The following is a 20,587-nucleotide window of genomic DNA, read 5'->3' as shown; positions in this document are numbered from 1 at the left end:
TCAAAGAACCAGCTGAAATGGAAAACACATTGGAGTCTGGTATTGCTATTAACTAGTAGCGTTTATCAGTAGCTACTCAATACTGTACTATAAATGCAAATATGTTCAACAGGTTAGCAATGATATACATGTACACAAGTGTGGAAATAGGAACAAAACTAGGCTCTTTCAAACCTTCGGGTGAATGGATAGTCTTATGATGATGATGGAGAGTTCAGTTCAATGCAAGAGGTTGCTGTTGTTGATGAGAGAGAGATTTGTAATCCAAAGGCATATGTTGTGAGAAGGCAATTATGTCAATATTCCAAAACAACAATAACAGTAGGTTTTATCTCCAAAGTTGTTCCACTCCACACACGAAGTATCACCAACTGTGATCTTCAACGAATATCCTTTCAACACAAGTGGTACCACATCTGAATTCAGCTACGGGACATCCCAAAGTGGCGGCCACAGGATACTCAAACAGAATCCATGTATGGATTATCACCAACAGCAGTTTATCACTGAGGTACCATCTTCAAATGGTAAAACCCTGGCCAGGATTATCACACACAGGTAGATTCCACAAGGTTACCTCAAACACACAACTGTGATAGCCACTTATCCAGTTCCACAACATACGAAATGACTCCTACAGTGATTTGCCACAGGGGTGCCTTTCGTCAGTGAGCTACCACACCCAGACAAGGGTAACACACAAGTGGTAATCACAAAGGTTTCCCCACTCCTGTGGATTAACCACATGACAATCACACCTTCGTATTCGAATGGAACTCAAACTCACCCCTATGGGCTACAGAAAAGAGAGTCCAAACAGTGAGCTCTTTGTCAGTAGGTTTCTTCTGTTTCAAACCTTCTTCTCCCCTCTTCTCTTCCTTTAAAGTCACCAACTGTGATCATAACCAAGGTGACTGTTCTTCTGTGGTAGAGTTAACAACCCAGGTTGGACACAAAAATAACTCCCCACTGGTCACACCTTTTCTGCACTGCAAGAGCCACTGATCTATTTCCCCGAATCGATCCTCCAAAAATCCACCTTCCTGTGGGCACAACAAGCTCATCCAGTGTCCAAAACCGTGTGTCTGTCTTGTGTAACAGCGGACTTGGTTTTTATCTCCACATGTTGGACATCAACCTGCTCCAATCTCTCTCTCTCCCTCTCTCCCCCCCCCCCCCAAAACAGTATCCAAAAGTCAGTCTCATTCTCCCAACATTTTAAAGTGATTGTCCACAGAAAATATGAACCCTAGGGGCACATAACAATACTGATAAATGGTTAGCAAGACGTTTCAGTATTGCTCCTTGTAATTCAGGCACAAAAACAGCCACACCAACATCCCTTGTTAAATTATCCTTCCATTAGTAAAAGTGGTTAGCGTATCACAATAACTTTCCCTGACATACCGATGAACCAACAGACTCTTGGGCAAATCAGAATCCTTGGACTTCATTAAATCACGCAACCTAAAAAATCAACTAAAGTCATTGGATAAAACCACTGTGGGGGTTACCGATAAAGCTACAGTGGGACATGCTGCATAATCTAGCAAACCTGTATTCCTAGCGTAATAAGAACCCAACCATCCAAAACTAAAAATACTCTTCTTGTGATGTTCCCAACAGTCTTCCAACATATTTTTAAAAAAGGGTGATCATTTCTCTGGCCCCTCAAATTAATCCAGTACATTAACATCAACCTCCACAACTGCAAGGGTAGTTGTCCCATTTCAACCAGTAAACCCAAAACAGGAGACAACCTTACTGCACCACAACAAACTTAAAGCCTGTGCTTGTATCACACCCGAACATTTTAAATGTGAAGATGAAGCTGATCCATAAGCCACACAGCCTCAATCAAGTACAGATCTTATACAAATTGTCAATAGAGATTTTCATGTAGCACCCCAAGAATACCCACAGACCCCATGGATGCTTAATGCCCCTTTACATTTCTCAGTTGTTACTGATATGGTGCTTCTGTGTCAGCTTATGATTGAGCCACATGCCAAGAAATCTTACCACTGACATTTCAAGAGTTTAACCATATAATTTCAAATTATGTACAGGTCTATTGGTTCTCTTTGTAAAATATACAACTTCATTTTAGCTACTCAAAGCTTAAACCCCTATCTATTTGCCAACTGCTTGACTTGATTAATCACTAATTGCATCCTATATACAAATAAATTGAAATTTCTACCTCTAATCTATCGTCTGCATATAGTAATTTATCCACCCCAGTATCCATTTCTGAGAAAAAATTATAATCATATTATTAAACAATAAACAGCTACAAATACCATCTTGTGAGATCCCATTCTCCATCTCATAGTGGTCTGTATCTACTTTGCCTACCCTAAACTGCATAGACTGTCCCGAGGAAAAAAAAAATCAAAAAAATTACAAACACGGGGAAATCTGCAGATGCTGGAAATTCAAGCAACACACACAAAATGCTGATGGAATGCAGCAGGCCAGGCAGCATCTATAGGAAGAAGTACAGTCGACATTTTGGGCCAAGACACTTTGTCAAAAAAGTTATATAGCCCCCCTCTTACTTCTAATTTCCATGATTTAATAAGAAGGCCCTCCCTCCATAATATATCACGTATATTTTCAGTATCAAAAAAATACTACTATTACAGCTTCTTTATTTACCTGAGCTTTCCCAATATCATAAAACTGAATCCAATGTCATTCTACCATTCCGAAATTTACTCTGATATAATACTCTATCACCTCTTTTTTCCCCAAAAATATAATTCAACCACTATTATCATACATTCCATAAGTTTACACAAGTGGGACGTTAAGGATTTTGGTCTATAACTAGAAGGATCCAACCAAGGTTTTCCAGGTTGTAGAATAGGCACTACTACTGCTGTTTTCTATGAGGGAAGACAGCCTAAATGCCAAAGAAAACATCACCACTGCTATCACTGCTACAGCTGGCTTCCAGCACATCAGGGTATTCACTTAGAACCTTATTCCTACATTGTTTAGCGTTTTCACTTAAATTATCTTGATTATGAATTATAGCAAATGACTGAGCCAGTAACTCAACCTTCTCTGTTTCAGTAACAATCGTATTATGTTCTTTAATCAATACTGGAATGTTATTAGCCCTCCCCCCAGTTCTTTTTTTTTAAATCATTCCCCAAACATCTTCAAGTTTAATATCCCTTCCAATTCTATCACAATACGACCTCCAGCAAACCCTTTTTGCAACCTTCACTACTTTCCTTACCACAACCTGTGCCCTTTTATACTTAATAAGGTGACTCGGAGAGTGATCCTTCTCAACTTTCCGAAACACATTATTTCTCTCCCTGATTGCCTCTGCACTCTTCTCATTCCCCCATGGTACAGCCTTTCTCCTATTAATGCCCTTTTTAATAAGAATCAATTCCACTGAAGTTTGAAGAATAATGTGACAACCTTTCATTGCAGAAATCCACATCATCAACATTCATCCCTGATAGATGTTCATCAGATAAAAACTGAAGCCTCTCCCAATTTGCTTTCCCAAAATTTCACCTCCTTAAAGTGGCCTCCTGTCCCTATATAAATCTACATTCAAGCTTATAAATATAGGAAAATGATCACTTCCCATGGTTCATCTGGCGTGACATTCCATTCACTCATTCCAACCAGAATGTTCCAAACTAAAGTTAATCTATAGCAGTTTCATGACTATTATAAACATTAAATCTCATGCCCCTCCCATCATTAAGACACACATGAGAAATATCTGAAAATTCCTCTACAATCAACCATTCCCATCATTCTGTGAACAACTCCACAGTGAACGGTGTGCATTTAAATCCCCGCACCATACAACCCTTAGTGAGCCAGAGCCACATATGCTTTCCAGCAAATCAGTCGAGAGCTTTCCACGAGGGTTATAAAAATTTACCACTTTAATGCTGAATCAAACACTTCTACTACAAGTGCCTCATATACTTCATTTACACCCACAACTCTGTCCTGTCCCTTTCCTTATAAAAATTGCAAAACCACTAATCTGTCACACCTAATTACAACATAACCCTGCAAAGAAAAGCTTAAGTGTGGTAACAACCAGGCTTCCTAATACATATAACATCAGGTAGATTTGATAAATCAGAAGCAAACTTATTAAAGTCTTGACCTTTAGAAATCGGGCTTCTGGTAGTCCACTTCAGTATTCTTATACTCATTATGTATCTTCACAAAGAGACTGAAATACAGATACCCCATCCATCAGAGCATCATTTACAACTCCCCATCTAACACCTGTTACACCCAGATGCTTTTCAGCAGCTTTCACAATAATTTTAGTTGTCTCAGTACGACTAGATGTCTGAGCAGTACAATTCACCACATCTGTTATAAACATCACAAACCACATTTTATTAACTAGTGAAGTATCTTTAGTAAGAGAAGTATGATGCTGACATATAGCCTCTGACTTCACATTCTGTTCTCTGACTGGTAACATTCTATCAAAGCTCAGCTTAACTTTTTGCACAGCCTCCACATAAGACACATCTAACTGTACTTTAATCTGTTGAAATTCAGCTGCCTTCTTAAGCACTTCACATCCTCTATAAGCTGCACTATGTTCTCCTCTGCAATTACAATTAAACGCCTTCATAATCTTCATATTTATGTTCCCCACCACACTTAATACATCTTAGTTTCCCACAACATGCCCAAACCCCTGACATTTGTAATATCTAAGTGTGGGTGGAATAAAAGCTCAAACATTTTAACTAACATTCCCCAAACTAACTATGAGGGAGCTTCACTTCATCAAAATATATCAATATAGATAAACTATCCACCCATTCCCCATTTCTGACTACTTGCAATCTCTTTACCCTCTTAACCTTTCCTCCCATTAAATGATATTTAACCTTTTCTATCAATATCTCCTCTGGAACACCTGATACAACGTCCCTAACACATTTTCATTAGGCAAAATAGGTACTTTTTTCCCCCAAGTAAAGTCTTCAACATAATGTCTTTTAGTCCTACACACAATTAACACCTTCCCACGTCAGAGTACAAGCACAATCTATTTTCCCTATGGCTGCTTTTAGCTCTGTAGTTAATTTAATCAGGTTGATGGAGGTCAGGTTATACACTTCAAATTTAAATAACACCTTGAAGTCTTCTTCCCTTTTTTCCAAAATATCCATCCCTTCACTATTACTTGAAATCATGCCAATATTAGGTTTCTTTTTTCCATTTTCCAGATCTGGATTTGACTTTCTTCCAAATTCTTCCTGCCAACCTGTCCTTACCCAAACACTCCATTTGTGGTTCCCTTTCCAGATCCTCTCCCCACCTCCCAACTGAACCTACACTATTTCCCAACATCCAGGGCCATTCACAGCCAACGTCACTGACCTCCACTCCGCCACTATGCCAACTAAACTTCTTTACTGTGTGTGCATGTTTTAATACACTGAGTTACTGCTGCATGATTGGCTGATTTGATATTTGCATCAATAAACAGGTGTACAGGTGTACCCAATAAAGTGACCACTGAATTAAAATATTTAAGACTAAAAAACAGTTAACAAGTAAATACATTGCTGTTTACTCAATTAATTTATGAAAAATGTAATTTACCTGAAGCTGATCTATCTCACTCATTGAAGCAAATGTTGCTGTTGAACCAAGGTCAGCTTTAGCATTCAGATTTCTCAGTGAAACTGGAGGTAACGAGGACTCTATCACTGGATAAATGAAGAGTCCCAATTCAAACAGTGGTCAGAATAACTGCAGTATGGACCCCTAAGGAAATTTAGGACTTTTATATTTCAAGAGTGTCCCTCTGAGTATTGACCTGCCAATCCTTGCCAAAAAAAAAAAGAACCACTATTTCAACAATTCATATGAAAGATGACACCTTCTGCAGATTGGACCATCACTAGGTACTGGAGCAGTGTTAGGCAGGTTTTGTGCTCACATTTCTTGGAGTGGTATTTGAATTCAGAAACTACTGAGTTTAGGTATACTCATGTGAAACATCCTAACACCAACATCTATAAAGCATTAGTTAGGAAAATAATGAAATGCTCTTGCCGGGACAAGCATCGTTTTAACAACACAGGAAACTCAACATCATCCAGGACAAAGCAGCCGCTCGATTGGCAATCTGTCTACCTAAGTGGACATTCATTCTCTCCACTCTTGGCATGTTGTTTCTCCAAACTGCATTGCAGTTATTCACCTAGGCTGATCAAAATGTAATGCCATATGACTAGTTTTAGACCTTCCCATCTGCATGCAAGCCAAGTTCCTGCATTCTTAAAATCCACCATGATCAGCAAATGTAAAAGCATGTGACTCACTCGATAGCTGTGGTTGTCAGAAGGGAAATGGATAGCACTCATAGAGACATGGAATCACAGAACACTACAGCACAGAACCAGGCCCTTCTTCCCATCAAGTCTGCGCCAAACTGTTACTCTGTATAAGCCCATGGACCTGCACTTGGACTGTAGCCCTCTACACCAAGCACTTATCCAAACTTCTGTTAAATTAATTAAATTGGAAGGCAGGAGAATGGGGTTGAGAGGAAGCCACGATGGAACGGCAGAGCAGACTGGATGGACCAAGTGGCCTAATTCAGCTCCTATGTCTTATGGTTGAAATGAAGTAATCAAACCTGTTCCAAACACTCAGCACACACTGAGTGGAGAAGATCCCCCTCAGGTCCCTTCTAAATAGTTCCCTTTTCACCCTTAGTCTCTGACCTCTAGTTCAAGCCTCACCTAACCTCAATCCAGGTGTATTCTGTACCCTGGATTGACCTCTTCTCAGGGTATATCATGGGAGAATTTCAGCATTCAGGAACGCGGCTTGCATTCGGGTAGGAGGGCTGAAGTGGCGGTGCATTTGGAAGTGGGCCCAGACAGCCGAGCCACACATATTACTGCAACACTGGGTGGTCTTGAGAAATGTAGTGCCTGTTAGCATTTCTCATTACCCAGTTAAGGTGGTGTTGACACGGGTTGTGGTGACACCATTCAAAAGGAGCAGGTGCAGCTCTGATTGGATTCCCATGGATTCAACTTTTCCCTGGATAATAAACAAGCTCTGTTTCTACAGACATCCGAGAGGTCACTTTGCCCATCAGACTTTGTACTGAATAATACTATGGGAGCTTGTTCATTTATAGGGTCGTCCATCAGTTGGACGTTCATAACCCAGGGACTGCCTTTATTGAGTTGTCAGCTACAGTCACTTGCAAGTAATCATGGCTCCAAGAATAGGGGCCTAAACTCTCTCAATGTGCAGCTGATGTACAATCACTCTATGTTAGTAATCCAGATGTGTGCACATGCTTTCTGAACTACTTGCATATGCTGTCATCACACAGCTGCTGGGTTAAGCATCATATCACATGTTGAAGGAGTGTTAACAGTTGTTTGCTTAGGGGCAAATGAAATCATTTTGAGAATGTGTAACTGGATATCTGGATAACCCAGGCTAGATGGACATGACCTTGTTGCAGTAAAGCTGTGATAACGTGCCATCTGGTGACTTGGAAGTTATATGTTTCATGGTGCCAATTCCAACATTCCCTTTAACACACCGTGGCCCAGTTCCTAATGCTGTTGGTGTCACTCTGAGCCCAAATCTTTGCACTCCTGATCAACATGCATGGTTCTGTTTCCCATACTTCCCTGAAAGTCACCTTATTCTTCTTCCTATGCTGGCTTGAAACTATTTGTTCATGTTTCCCCACACTAACTTTGTTGGGTTTATTGGCAAGTTCTATTGAGTTACACCTAAAGGAAGTGAATTAAAAGTGCTTTGAAGTATTAATAACATCCAATAGACTGGAAATAGGGTCACCTCTTTTTTCTCCTTATTAAGGAGAGAGAGAGAGAGAGAGCCTGTGGTATGTCGAATACCAGGTGAACGAGTAGTCTTTGGAGTACTGCAAGTGTGTGTCTTAATTGATGCTTTGCTGCATGCTTGAGTGCTCAGCGGAGGGTGCTGATGCTTTGTTGCTGATAGGGGAGGGTAGGTCGTTGCCTTGCTGCTACTTGTGCATGGGAGGGGAGGCATTGGGGGGGGGGCTTTGGGGTTCTAATATTTAACTGTCATTCATTCATTGAGGCACTTCTCTGTTTTTGTGGATGCTTGCGAAGAAAAAGAATTTCAAAATACATTTCCCTGACATTAAATGTACCTATTGAATTTTGCTATTCCAGTACGATCTAAATTAATATTGTTTTAATGTACCACTGTAATCACTTAGGACTCTGGTTAGTGAGAAAAAGAGTGAGATATTATCTCATTTAAACCTATAAAATTCTTTCCCACCTGGCCTGACCATGTAAAACTAAGAATTAGTAGCTAATTTGCGGGTTGGATTTTCAGAACCAAAAATAAATCCCTTCATCTTGAGAGCATTGATTCTTTGGAATTGTCTTTCCAAAACAGTGGAGACTCAATGCTGAGTAAATTCATGTTCAAGTTCATTGTTGTCATTGTTTACATATATTCAACCAAACCATGCACCCACAATACAAATGCCACACACAGTACGAGATAAAATATTACCACAAATAAGTTCATATTATACAATTCAAAATGCATGTTAAACGAACAGCACAGGTGAATGTTAAACAATAAACAGATGGTTCAGCACAGACTAGATGGGCTGAATGACTCATTTCTGTGCTGTACTTTTCCATGGTTCTATGACTCTAAACAATAAGCTGTCCTGGTGGAGGCAGGGTATTCATTTGTCTAACAAACGGGGGACGAAGCTTTTATCCAGTCTGGCAGTCCTAGCCCTGATGCTCCTGTACCTCCTTCCCAACCATAGTGGGACAAAGATTGTGGGTTGACTGTATCCTGAACAATGCTTCAGGTCTTTTGTATTCAACACATGTAAAATGTCACAAATGGGGGGAGTGGGAGACCCCAGTTTTTAATATCCTCTGTAGGGTCTTCCGGCCCAATGCCTTGCAGCTTGCGTGCCAATGCAGCCGGACAGGTCACTCTCGATGGTGGTCCTATAGATTTGGGACGTGGAGCCGTGCACGGGGCTCAGAAAGTGCAGGCACTGCTGTGCCTTCTTGACTAGTGAAAAAGTGTTGTGTGGATCCAGGTAAGGTCGTCCGTTTTGCGCACACCAAGGAACTTTGTGCTCTTCGCTATCTCCACCGCACAGTCATTGATCCAAAATGGCGAGTAGCTGGCCGACGCTTTCCTCCAGTCCATGATAATTTATTTTACGGGTCAGTGAACGATATGTATTTTTAGATGTTAAGGAAATCAAGACATATTAGTAGAGGAACGTAGCACTGATTCCCACTGAATGGTGAGAAGGGACCGAGCACCATTTCGCTGCACAGGCGTCACATTAAGAGATGGCTGACTAGACAAAACCTTTCTGACGTCACTGGAAAGCGCTCTATGTGGCCTGTTGCGGTTGCTGGGTTGCGCACGAATTTCTCGCTTCTCCATTGGTTGAAACCAGCCGCCCCAGAGTTCCTGGCGTTTCTCGTCGACTGAAGCCGCGGCAGGGATTTGGGTCTCGGTTGCCGATATCTCCCACCATCTGTGGCCGACATTACTGCGTTCGGCGGCCGCGACCTGACTTAAATCGGGAGGGGGAAAGAAGATGGGAGTCCCAGCGTTTTTCCGCTGGCTCAGTCGGAAGTATCCGTCAATCGTGGTGCACTGCGTGGAGGAGAAGGTGCGTGTAGTGAGGCCTTGTTTCTTAGCCTAGGCCTATGTCAAGCTCCAGCCACTCTGCCGCTCCCTCCCTCCCCCAGTCTCGAAGTCAGCGCTGTTGACTCCGCACCGAGACCACCCGCGTTGTTGCTGTGTGTTGGAAACGGACCAATCTTCAGGGGTGGGGGCTATTTCCATTGTCTTGTGGTCGCCGATAAAATCGAGGAAGCTCAAGTCACGTGGTAGGAAAGCCTCTGGGACGACTCCTTCATTTTGTCACCGAGGTCCCCAAACTTTTCCTTGCTACCTTCGGTTATCAGTACCCCTTCGGTGATTTATAGTTTGAGTCCGCAGATACAATTCCAACTTAGAGCTTCCCAGTCTTTTGTGCCTGCCACGAATACGTAGCTTCCTCCACCTTTCCAGTGGCTTATTTATCTCTGAGTGAAACTCTGGCAAACTTCGTACCTCTTGTTCTTCAAAATACATACGTTGCCTTATTCTACCTTGATTCATTTCCTTGTGGACATTCACAGTAAATACAGAGAAACAGTAGAATCAATGATCACAAGATGTGCAAAAAACAACGCTGTGCAAATACAAAAAGAAACAAAAACAAATAAAATAATTAAAAATATGAGATGAAATGTCTTTGAAAGTGAGGTTGTGGGGGTTGTGGAAACATACAAGGGTTGGGGTAAGTGAAGTTTTCTGTCTGGTTCAAAAGCCTGATGATTCAGAGGTAATAACTATTCCTGAACCTAGTGGTGTGAGTTCTAAGGCTCTTGTACTTCTTTCCTGATGGCAACAGTGAGAATAGAGCATAGCCTGGATAGTTGGGGGGCTTTTATGATGGATGCTGCTTTCCTCCAACAGTGCTCCTTCCAGATGTACTCAGTGATGAAGAGGGCTTTATTACTGGGTTATATCCACTACTTTTTGTAGGCTTTCCTATTCAAGGGCAATGATTGTTTCCATACCAGGCTGTGATACACTGCGCATCTGTGGAAGCTTGTCAAAGTTTTAGGCCCTTTTAGACATTCTCAGGTCATCAAAGATGCTTCATTTATTTTTTAAACATTGCTCACATTAAAATTGGTGAAAGGTGATCAGCTTAGCATAATTTTTCTGACTTTCTTGGTAGGACTTTTAAGAGCACAGTGCACCTTGTTTTTTTTATGCACTTAATGGGGGAGAATGTGGGATAATGAAAAACAATGTTTAGGGAAGCATAAGCAAATTGAAGTTTGGTATAAATTCAGTGGAAGGTGGTGTCTAACTAGTTTTAAGCTTTTTTTAAAGAGTTAATGTAACAGGATGATGAAGGTAGTGTATTTGGTGTAGTCTGTGTGAACTTTGGGTGATGAAATAATTGAAACTGCATCTGGCAGGTTTACAGAAAAGTAAAAACTTGTGCGATTTAAAAGTGAGTCATGAGTTGGGTTGAAATTGATTAGATTTAAATGTGGTTGATTGAAACTCAGTTTCAGGTCCCTTGTTTTTTATTATGTGTTGACTTGGTCTCAAATGTAAGGTCCATGGTAAAGATGTTTGCTAGCGATTCCAACATCGGCATTATAATGATTAAAAAAGGTGAAGTTAACTGGACTATTTGGGGGCAAATGGGACTTGGAAATTCTGATGTAAAGCATTTGGAGCAGACACACAAGATGAAGAAAACATGATCTATGGTTAAGCAGTGAGCAGCAAGGAAGGGAATTTTACTTTAACTTTGAATTTTGGAATATTTGTAACGGATCCTTAAATGTAGTTGGGCTGAAAGGCAAGGTGTTTAAAGAACGTAAGTGGGGTTCTCTAGTCACTGGGGGTGGTGTTGAGTGAGGAAATCCTGGATTTATTTGGAACTGATTCAGCCACAAATGGAATACCATCTCCAGGACTGGCTGTTGTACTAATGCAGAGGAGACTGAGGGATTGAAAAGTGACACCCTTTTGGAGAGTTTGATTAAGTTTGAATTGGTTTCTTTGAAACAGAGGAAAAAGTCAAACTTAAATCTGAGAGTTCTGTGGATAAACTTGGGCTAATGGGACAAAAAAAGAACTAGAGAGATTGGATGTAAGTTGATTGATAGAAGGATAGGCAGTCTGTTATTTGGGAGGAAAGGTCTTCAGATCAGTCGGAGTCTGAAATTTAGTACTTGGAACAGAAGGTCCAATCCCCTTTATACTTGAATAGTATGTAAATAACCATTTGAACGCCTATAACCTAGAGGAATACAAATGGAAAACTGAGAAGAAAGTGAGCCAGTTCTTTTTTTTGGCAGTAGTGAATGTGATAATCTTAGTGGCCAGTTATTAGCAAAGATTTCAGTGCCTCTTATCTATTGGTACATGTTAGAAATTCTATCTGAAATAAAATCATAGCGTAGGTCTAGGAGGCCAGCATATTTGGATTCACAGCTGATAGTAGTGATTTAAAGATTACAATGTAATTTTGGTGTGGCTTAATTAGATTCTGTATTTGACAACTATTGACCTTGGACTTGTAACAAAAAAAACCAGAATTAAGTTACTATATGAACAGTCTGTTGATATCAGTATTTCTACTCCCAAGTTATTAGTGATCAAAAGGAAAATTGGATGATCAAAGGAAAAGGTAGCTGTCATGTAGAGACAGCAATCTACTAAAGCACACCCACAACCACAGCCATTTTGACTGATTTCTTTCTGCTCTACTTTGTGTGAGGACACTCATTTCTCTGGATTGTCACTTCCTATTTTAACTGTACCAGTTCTCATGCCAGTACATCCTTTTCCTCATTTGGGACTTCCTTACCACCTTGGTCAATGGGTATTTCCTCCAGTTCTTTTAATCCTTTTCTTTAATGAGAAAGTTAGTTTCAGGTCTTCATCTTATACCCTAATTGACAAATCACAGAAATTCTAAGATTTAGTGATAAGGAAGTTGATAACAAAAAGAAAGGTTGATACTTGCACTTTGATGCTGTCAATAAACATGCTTTCCTCTTTTGAAAACATCTAGTTCTGAGGCAGGACTTGGGCTCATGTCTTGGTCACCTCCAGTAGTTTTCTTTCCTAAGGAATCTTCTTGTTTGGATATAGGAGATGCAGCATCTGTGTTTTTACCTTTCCCTTCCCACTATGTGGGTTTCCAAATGCTTTCCAAGCATATCAGCAGCTTTTTTGCATTTTCTGTTTGCTTTGGAATATTACCTATTCACAATTCTTTGCAATTGGGAAATGAAATAAGGATTGGAGAATAATTGTGTAACACCTGAGAATAATTGTGTAACACCTCTACTCAAGTATGAGCTTGAACTTCTTGATTTTCCATCTCTGCCTAGCTGTCACTTCACCCTGTGTCTTTGAGAACTTGCTTATTCCTATTATGTTAATGCAAGCATGTGGAGAGCCTCTCATCTTTTGCTTGGGCTCATTATAGCCTTATTGCATTCAGATATTTCAGATGGTTTTGCTCTTCCTACTTAAACTTCCTCCAGACTCAATATTTGCTTTAATCTTTTGTATCACATGTTAATTTGCAGACCTTTTGTTATCCATTCCCACATGTCTGAACCTTAAAACTTTTTTAATCCTATTTTAATGAAACATCAACAAGCTGGTATCCTAATTCTGTTTCTTTCTCCACAAATGCTGCCTGACTGCTGTACTTGCAGCATTTTCTGTTTTGATTTCAGATTTCTAGCATCTACAAAATTGTGTATTTTAGGGACATCTTTGGATTGCTCTGGCAAAGTTTTAGTGCATTCAAGATGAGCTTAGTTATTCCAGAATTTTGTAAGCAACAACATATGAATAACTTGGCCTCCATAATGTGACATCAATCTGTGAATGCAGTGGTTCTGTCCTTTAAGTACTGTACTTTGTATTATCCATTGGTTTCAGTAATTAATTTATACTCATCTACAAACATTATTTTGGTTTTTGAATCGGCATAGTTACTTTGAAATACCTGTTTTGCTTGGGTTATTCAAATCCTATGTGCTTTGTCTAGCTTTAATAATCATAGCTGCCAAACATAACCTGGTCAATTATTTTAAGACAATATGTTAATTTTATATCTGGAAATTTGTTCTTGCACTTTGTCACAGCAGTGACTACATTTCAAGATTGGTGACTCTTGAAGCTAAGTATGCAGTCTATAAAATTGAGGTTCTTTTTAAATTTTAAGTTTGTAGTCAGTTGATTTTATTGTCACTGACCTAGATTTTATACAAATAAGGAATCACAATCAACTTAAAACAAATCCGAAGTTACTGCTGGCACATATGCAATTAATTGACTGGTTCTCTCTGCATAGTTATTCTGTTGTATGTTATCAGAAGTTCATAACACATTACATTGTAGTTTTTGAATAGCTGGAATTGTGCAGTGTGGTTGAAGGTTATTAGCCCATTGAGCTTGGGTCCAGTGCTGTTTGGGTGCAAAGTAATATTGGACATGCTCCTGTCGAGTAATTAATTGTTGGGCTTGTAGCACATGCCAGGAGGTCCAGCTGGTTTTATAATCCAATTGTTTTGCAAGATGAAGGAAATGGCATCAGAAGGGAAAAGGAATTTTTATGTGCAGTAAATGGTCCTATCAATAAAGTATGTTTTGAGTGTCAGTGGAGTAATTTTTTAAATTTGTTTTCATTTTTTTTTAATTGCACATTTGGCTTCATGACAGCAATCACTAATCACTCCTACTTGTAATGTTGAATTTTGAGACATTTTGATGTGGTCTGTGTGATATCATTCTCTGATGCAGTGATAAACAAGTGTCTATGGAAAAATGGGCTCATACTTACAAGTGCAATGCACTGCAGTGGCAGATTTAAATGTTAACCGCAAATCGTGTGTAATTGAGGGTGTTTGGTTTGGTATGGACATCACATACAAAAAAGACATGCTTACCAGAATGCTGATTTAGTTTTTAAACTGTGAAGCAAGTGAGTCAAATCAAAGCTAAGTATATTGGGGTGGTGGTGAGTTTGCTCCAGTCACACATGTGTGCACATCACAAAGCAAAAGTCTGAAATGAGCTGGAGGTCAAGTACCATGTCCAAGGCCAAGCCACTGCTTGTGATCCTGTGGGGTAGCTGCAGCAGCTGGAGAATGAGGCTAATTAGACCACTGGGCAGTAGTGCAGGCAGTGAGCCAGATTGACAAAACTCATAACATTTTTATTGCATCCTTTGAGTATTAATTATTTGTTGTAATTCTACAGATGTTGATTTCTGGATTTATTCCCTTTCATTCTCATTTCCATTAGCTGAAGCTACAGGACTATTGAAAATGTTCATCCCCATAACAGGTTCTAGGTCCTGCCCATCATGACACTATAGGTTCCCCCTGCTCTCTGAAGGTAGAGCATTCCTATGAAACCATTTGTAAGCCGAAATGTCGTAAAGTGAAGAAGCAATTACCATTAATTTATATGGGAAAAATTTTTGAGCATTCCCAGACCCAAAAAATAACCTACCAAATCATGCCAAATAACACATAAAACCTAAAATAACACGAACATATAGTAAAAGCAGGAATGATATGATGAATCTACAGCCTATATAAAATAGAAACATTGTATATATGGTGTAGTTTCACTTGTCAAATTAGGGAAGACAGCAAGCCAAAATCAATGTGGTGGGAAAAAATTGGCACATACACGCATGTGCGAACAACTGCCTGCACAAGCTTCACGGTCATGGTAGTCTTTCTTGCCACAGGGGTCAGCGCTGGGCCTGCAGCTGTTCATGGTATGTATTAATGATCTGGAAGAGGGGACCGAGTGTAGTAGAGTGAAGTTTGCTGATGACACTAAATTGCGTGGAAAAGCAAATTGTGTAGAGGATATGGAGAGTCTGCAGAGAGATATAGGTAGGTTAAGTGAGTGGGCAAGGGTCTGGCAGATGGAGTACAGTGTTGATAAATGCGAGGTCATCCACTTGGGAAGGAAAACTGAAAGAACAGATTATCATTTAAATGGTAAAAGACCACAGCATGCTGCTGTGCAGAGGACCTTGGGAGTGCTTGTAGATGAATCACAAAAGGTTGGTTTGCAGGTGCAGCAGGCTATCAAGGAGGCAAATGGAATGATGGCCTTCATTGCTAGAGGAATTGAATTTAAGAGTGGGGGGGGGGGTGTTATACTGGCACTGTACAGAGTACTGGTGAGGCTGCACCTGGAGTACTGCATGCATTTCTGGTCTCCTTACTTGAAGAAGGATGTACTGGCTTTGGAGGCAGAGGAGATTCACTAGGTTGATTCCAGAGATGAGTGGGTCAGACTATGAGGAGAGATTGAGTTGCCTGGACTGTACACATTAGAATTCAGAAGAATGAAAGGAGATCTTATAGAAGGATATAAAGTTATGAAAGGGATAAATAAGATAGAAGCTGGAAAGCTGTTTCCACTGCTAGGTGAGACTAGAACAAGGGGACATAGCCTCAAGATACAGAGGAGTAGTTTTAGGATGGAGATGAGGAGGAACTGCTTTTCCCAGAGAGTGGTGAATCTGTGGAATTCTCTGCTCAATGAAGCAGTGGAGACTACCTCAGTAAAAATATTTAAGACAAGGTTGGATAGATTTTTGCATAGTAGGGGAAGTAAGGGTTTATGGGGAAAAGGCAGGTAGGTGGAGATGACTCCATGGTCAGATCAGCCATGATCTTATTGAATGGTGGAGCAGGCTTAACAGGCTAGATGGCCTACTCCTGCACCTATTTCTTATGCTATGTTCTTGAAGGGGTGGCATGGTAGTGTAATGGTTAGCGCAAAGCTTTATAGTACCAGCAACCTGGGTTCAATCTCGCTGCTGCTTATAAGGAGTTTGTGGGTTTCCTCTGGGTGCTCTAGTTTCCTCCCATAGTCCAAAGATGTACTGTTTGGTAGGTTAATTAATCATTGTAAATTGTCCTATTCTTAGGCTAGGATTAAGCTGGTGGATTTGCTAGGTGGTATGACTCAAAGCGCCGGAAGGACCTGTTCCACACTGTTGACAATATATAAATAAATATGCTGATAAGGAATTACAGTCGGCCCTCCTTATCTGCGCGTTCTGCATGCGTGGATTCAACCAACTGCAGATTGGGAAAACCTGGAAATGCTCTTTCAGCACTTGTTGTTTGAGCATGTACAGTTTTTTCTTGTCGTTATTCCCTAAACAATACAGTATAACAACTATTTACATAGCATTTACAGTGTATTAGATATTATAAGTAATCTAGAGATGATTTAAAGTATATGGGATGATGTGCATAGGTTACCATGGATCGGGAATCGAAAAAAAACCGAAAGTTCTCCTTGAACAGGTACATCCAGTATTATTTAGCATCAGTTGGTCAAACGTTTGTCTTAGTGTATAGTATATATTTTGCCTTTCTATGCATATAAAAGACAAGAAATATATTTATTTCAATAATTAAACCACTGCGTTGCTTAGTTAATAATTGTAGCTTTCATTGGGGGCAGGGCCATCACATGCTTCATTATTCTCACTTTATCCTTTAAAATTGTTCTGATCATTGACCGACTGTAACCTAACGCTTTTCCAGTGACAGATGGGGTTTCACCTCTTTCCGGTCACTATTATTTCCACATTATTTTCAATCGTGATCATTTTCCGTCAACGGAACAGAAACAGCAGCAGCCACAGGCGGCAGTCCCAAGCTCTGCCGGGTCCTAAAGTTCACTGTACTGAGACGGGTTAAATAAGGTCTGGAGCTCCGCCAGGTCCTAAAGTCCACAGCACTGAGGTTAAATAACGGACTTGAGCATCCGCTTTTTCTGGTATCCACGGGGGGTCCTGGAACCAATTCCCTGTGGATAAGGAGGGCCGACTGTATAATTAAAATTCAAGTACAAACAAACATATGAACTCTGTTGGCTGAATAACAGCAATTTATATAATTCCGTGTAGCCTAACATTCCAAGGTGCCTATTGCAACATAACCAAATCAAACCTTTCCCTGGGCTTTATTAGGCACCTGAAAACAGATAAACAAAAGCTTGTTTGAGGTGATAGATTTTAAGCGATGTTGGAAGAAGGAAATAAGTGGAAAGGTCCCTGGAAGTATTGAGTGCTTGAGGCTTTACCTGTGGTGGAGTTAAATGTGGAGGCCATTGTGAGATGAAATTGTTGGAAGGCTGAAGTCAATTTGAGAGGGAAGAGTGAGATCGCAGTGATAGGGGGGAAAATAGCTAAATTGGATATAGGTTCCAGTTCAGACATCAGCCATGTAATGCTGGATGCTGAGCACAAATCAAGATGCTGGTTGGTACTGGTCATTTCACCCCACGGACACATCTGTAGGGGTTCCTTGGATAAACTTTATTTTCTACCAAATTAGAGGCAAAGACAGGAATGCGATTGATTTTCTGTGCTTGCCACCTGAGTATAGCTGTAAAAACTTCCCAGTTCTACACTTGTCCTCCGCAAAACTCATTCCTTTTCTTTTTGGTACACCAGCTATACAGTGCGGTGCAGCATCCCCCAAACTGGAAATGTCTGACTTCTGCAAGGACCATGACACTAAGAGCATGAGATCAAGTTCTCCTCCAAATCGCATACTGTCAGGATATAAAAGTATCGGTTGTTGTTTGGAAGTGGGGGTGGGTGGTGATGCCCAAGTAATACTGTGGTGTTGCCTTCGATGTTCTGATTCCATTGTACAAATAGGCGAATTTCTTAAGGGTAGGTAAGAATAAGAGTAATTGATTGCTTCACCAATGAAACCCACATTCTTTGAATTACTACAAGAACTGAAACAGACTTTAATGGAAGTGCTTTTCGAGTTCTGTTATTCTTTGTGTCAAGTAATCTTTGGCAACTTTCCCCCCTGAATATCCAAACTCTAATTTGAAATTATTTCCCTAACAGGAAATATTTCTTTTGACTATTTTGGTTCATTTTAAAATACATACTTTTGATGTAATTCCTTAAGCTTCTACAAGCCCAGTGTATGTTTCTATTCAATTAACCCGAGAATCATTCTGAAATTTGTGCTGCTCTCTCAAAGGCAGTGCCTACTGAGGTGTGTCCAGAACTGAAGATCCACCTTTACGTTACGCCCAACGAGAGCTTTGTATAATTATAATGTAATTCTGATGCCATAGCATTTAAGGCCATTTCAAATCAGTTAATTTTTTCTATTAGATTTTGTATTTGTACTTAGCTCACTAAATTCTGATTTTCGGTGATCAACTTTATTTAAAGAATATTCCATATATATTAGGTTCAAATTGATGACCTTGTTAACTCCTTGTATTGAACTCCAAGCTACCACCCAACTCAACCCAATAATGATCTATTTCAGGCCTTTTCCCTTCCAAGCTATTTACTTAAAGCCATTAATGAATGGCTTTAGCACACTTTTAGACAATATTTTGTGCAGATGATAGGCCTGGAGATGTTTCTTGCTTGTCTTGTATAAAAAGCCTGCCACTCGAAGTGGTTAGAGGCAGAACTCATCTTATTTCCTTATCTATTAAAGAAAACAAGATTATTAAACAGTGAGGGTTGTTATAATTTGGACAAGAGAGCCAAACATTTCCACTCAGCATCTGACATTCAGTTTGAAGAGAATTTGATTGCTTTCAGGGCACACCACAATCATTTCATGCTATATTTTAAGGGCTACAACTGTGCCATAGGTAGGGTAGTACATGAATGTGATGCACTGTAATCTTGCTACATCATGTACACTTTTAACGACTTAAACAAAACCAAGTGGTCTGGTAGTTTTTAAATAGTTTAGGAAGTATGGCAATGATTTTATTGAAGACTGGGATGAGTATGCCAATGACGAAGTGGATGGGAAGTCTGCCCTCTAGTGTGAGGACCTTAAGAATTTAACTCCTGTGCATGATCTCCACTCTTTTGGAATGTGGCTCAGTGCATCCTGGGCCAGGGATAGAGATAAAACATTTGGTACTTGGGTGGAGAGAGGAATAATTTCTACAGATCAGTGCATAACTTTAGAAAAAGGGGAAAAAGAACCTTTGAAAGGCCCTGACTGCAGATTCTTTTTGACGATCTCAGTGCCAAAACCAGTCTTCTAATAAAATGTTACATCTTCAATTGCCTCTGCCTGTTTGTCACTCTTGCCAGTGTTTTTCTCATAGTTACCCACTGATGTAAGCGAGCCCATTCTGCTCCTTAAATATTCATGATACCAATAATAGATTGATGTCAGGAGCTGTCAGGATAATTTGTACTGACCATCATTACTAGAAGCATGCTTTCTTGAAATCTGTTCTTGTGCTTTAGTGAATTGTTTGTGACTAATTGCTGCCAAGTTCAAATGATTCACTAATGTTGATGAAGGTAGTTTGTGCGTTGTTATCACGTTTAGGAAAGTGCTGTAAAGTACTGGTCTGAAATAGTACTCTGGGCATGACTAGAAAGTATTTTTACTTTCAAAGTAAACAACAAAACCACAATTTACTAACTTTCCTGTTTTCTCCCAAATATACTCAGATGAATTGCTGAATTGGTTTGTGCTGCTCAGATATGCTTGGCCACTGGGAGCTTATTACATTGCCTGTTGCCCATTGAATGCAGAATGTGTGGTAACCCTGCTTAGAGCTGACTGAATTAGTTCTGTTGTGCCCAGGAAACTATCTTGAATGCCAAATGAATTTTCATTCCTGTTTCCGTGCTGTAATTGTTATATTGTAGCGGTGTGCTACAAGCAGCGCTAAAATTACGACACGGAGTCGGTAACTGCAGTCGAAGGAAAAACTTTATTCGAAAACTTCAGCCTCACTTTTAAGCCTCTGTCAACCGGCCCCCCATGGCGAAGAGGCTCCAAAGCTCTGTGCTCGCAAACCCCCGTAGGCTATCTAATTGTGAGTCGGTTCGGATACGCTAGGAAATGAGGCGCTACATAACCCCCCCCCAGAACCGGCG

General features: G+C 40.2%; 1 protein-coding gene across 3 annotated transcripts in view; it reads left to right on the top strand.

Annotated features, from left to right (window-relative positions):
- Window positions 1-9,490: 9,490 nt before the first annotated feature.
- The window catches only part of xrn2 (5'-3' exoribonuclease 2), a 108,459-nt gene continuing 97,362 nt past the window's right edge, over window positions 9,491-20,587 (top strand). For 2 of the 3 annotated variants that reach the window (XM_059986273.1, XM_059986271.1), the window contains exon 1: window positions 9,491-9,715. In XM_059986273.1, coding sequence (XP_059842256.1) covers window positions 9,641-9,715 — 75 coding nt within the window. In that variant the 5' untranslated portion in view covers window positions 9,491-9,640. The remainder of the gene's footprint in view (window positions 9,716-20,587) is intronic. The other variant, XM_059986272.1, reaches the window with a different exon arrangement.

The sequence above is a fragment of the Hypanus sabinus genome, chromosome 12, assembly GCF_030144855.1.
Source record: "Hypanus sabinus isolate sHypSab1 chromosome 12, sHypSab1.hap1, whole genome shotgun sequence".
Lineage (NCBI taxonomy): Eukaryota > Metazoa > Chordata > Chondrichthyes > Myliobatiformes > Dasyatidae > Hypanus > Hypanus sabinus.
The sequence above is the reverse complement of the archived record's forward strand: the minus strand, read 5'-3'. Positions and strand labels throughout refer to the sequence as shown.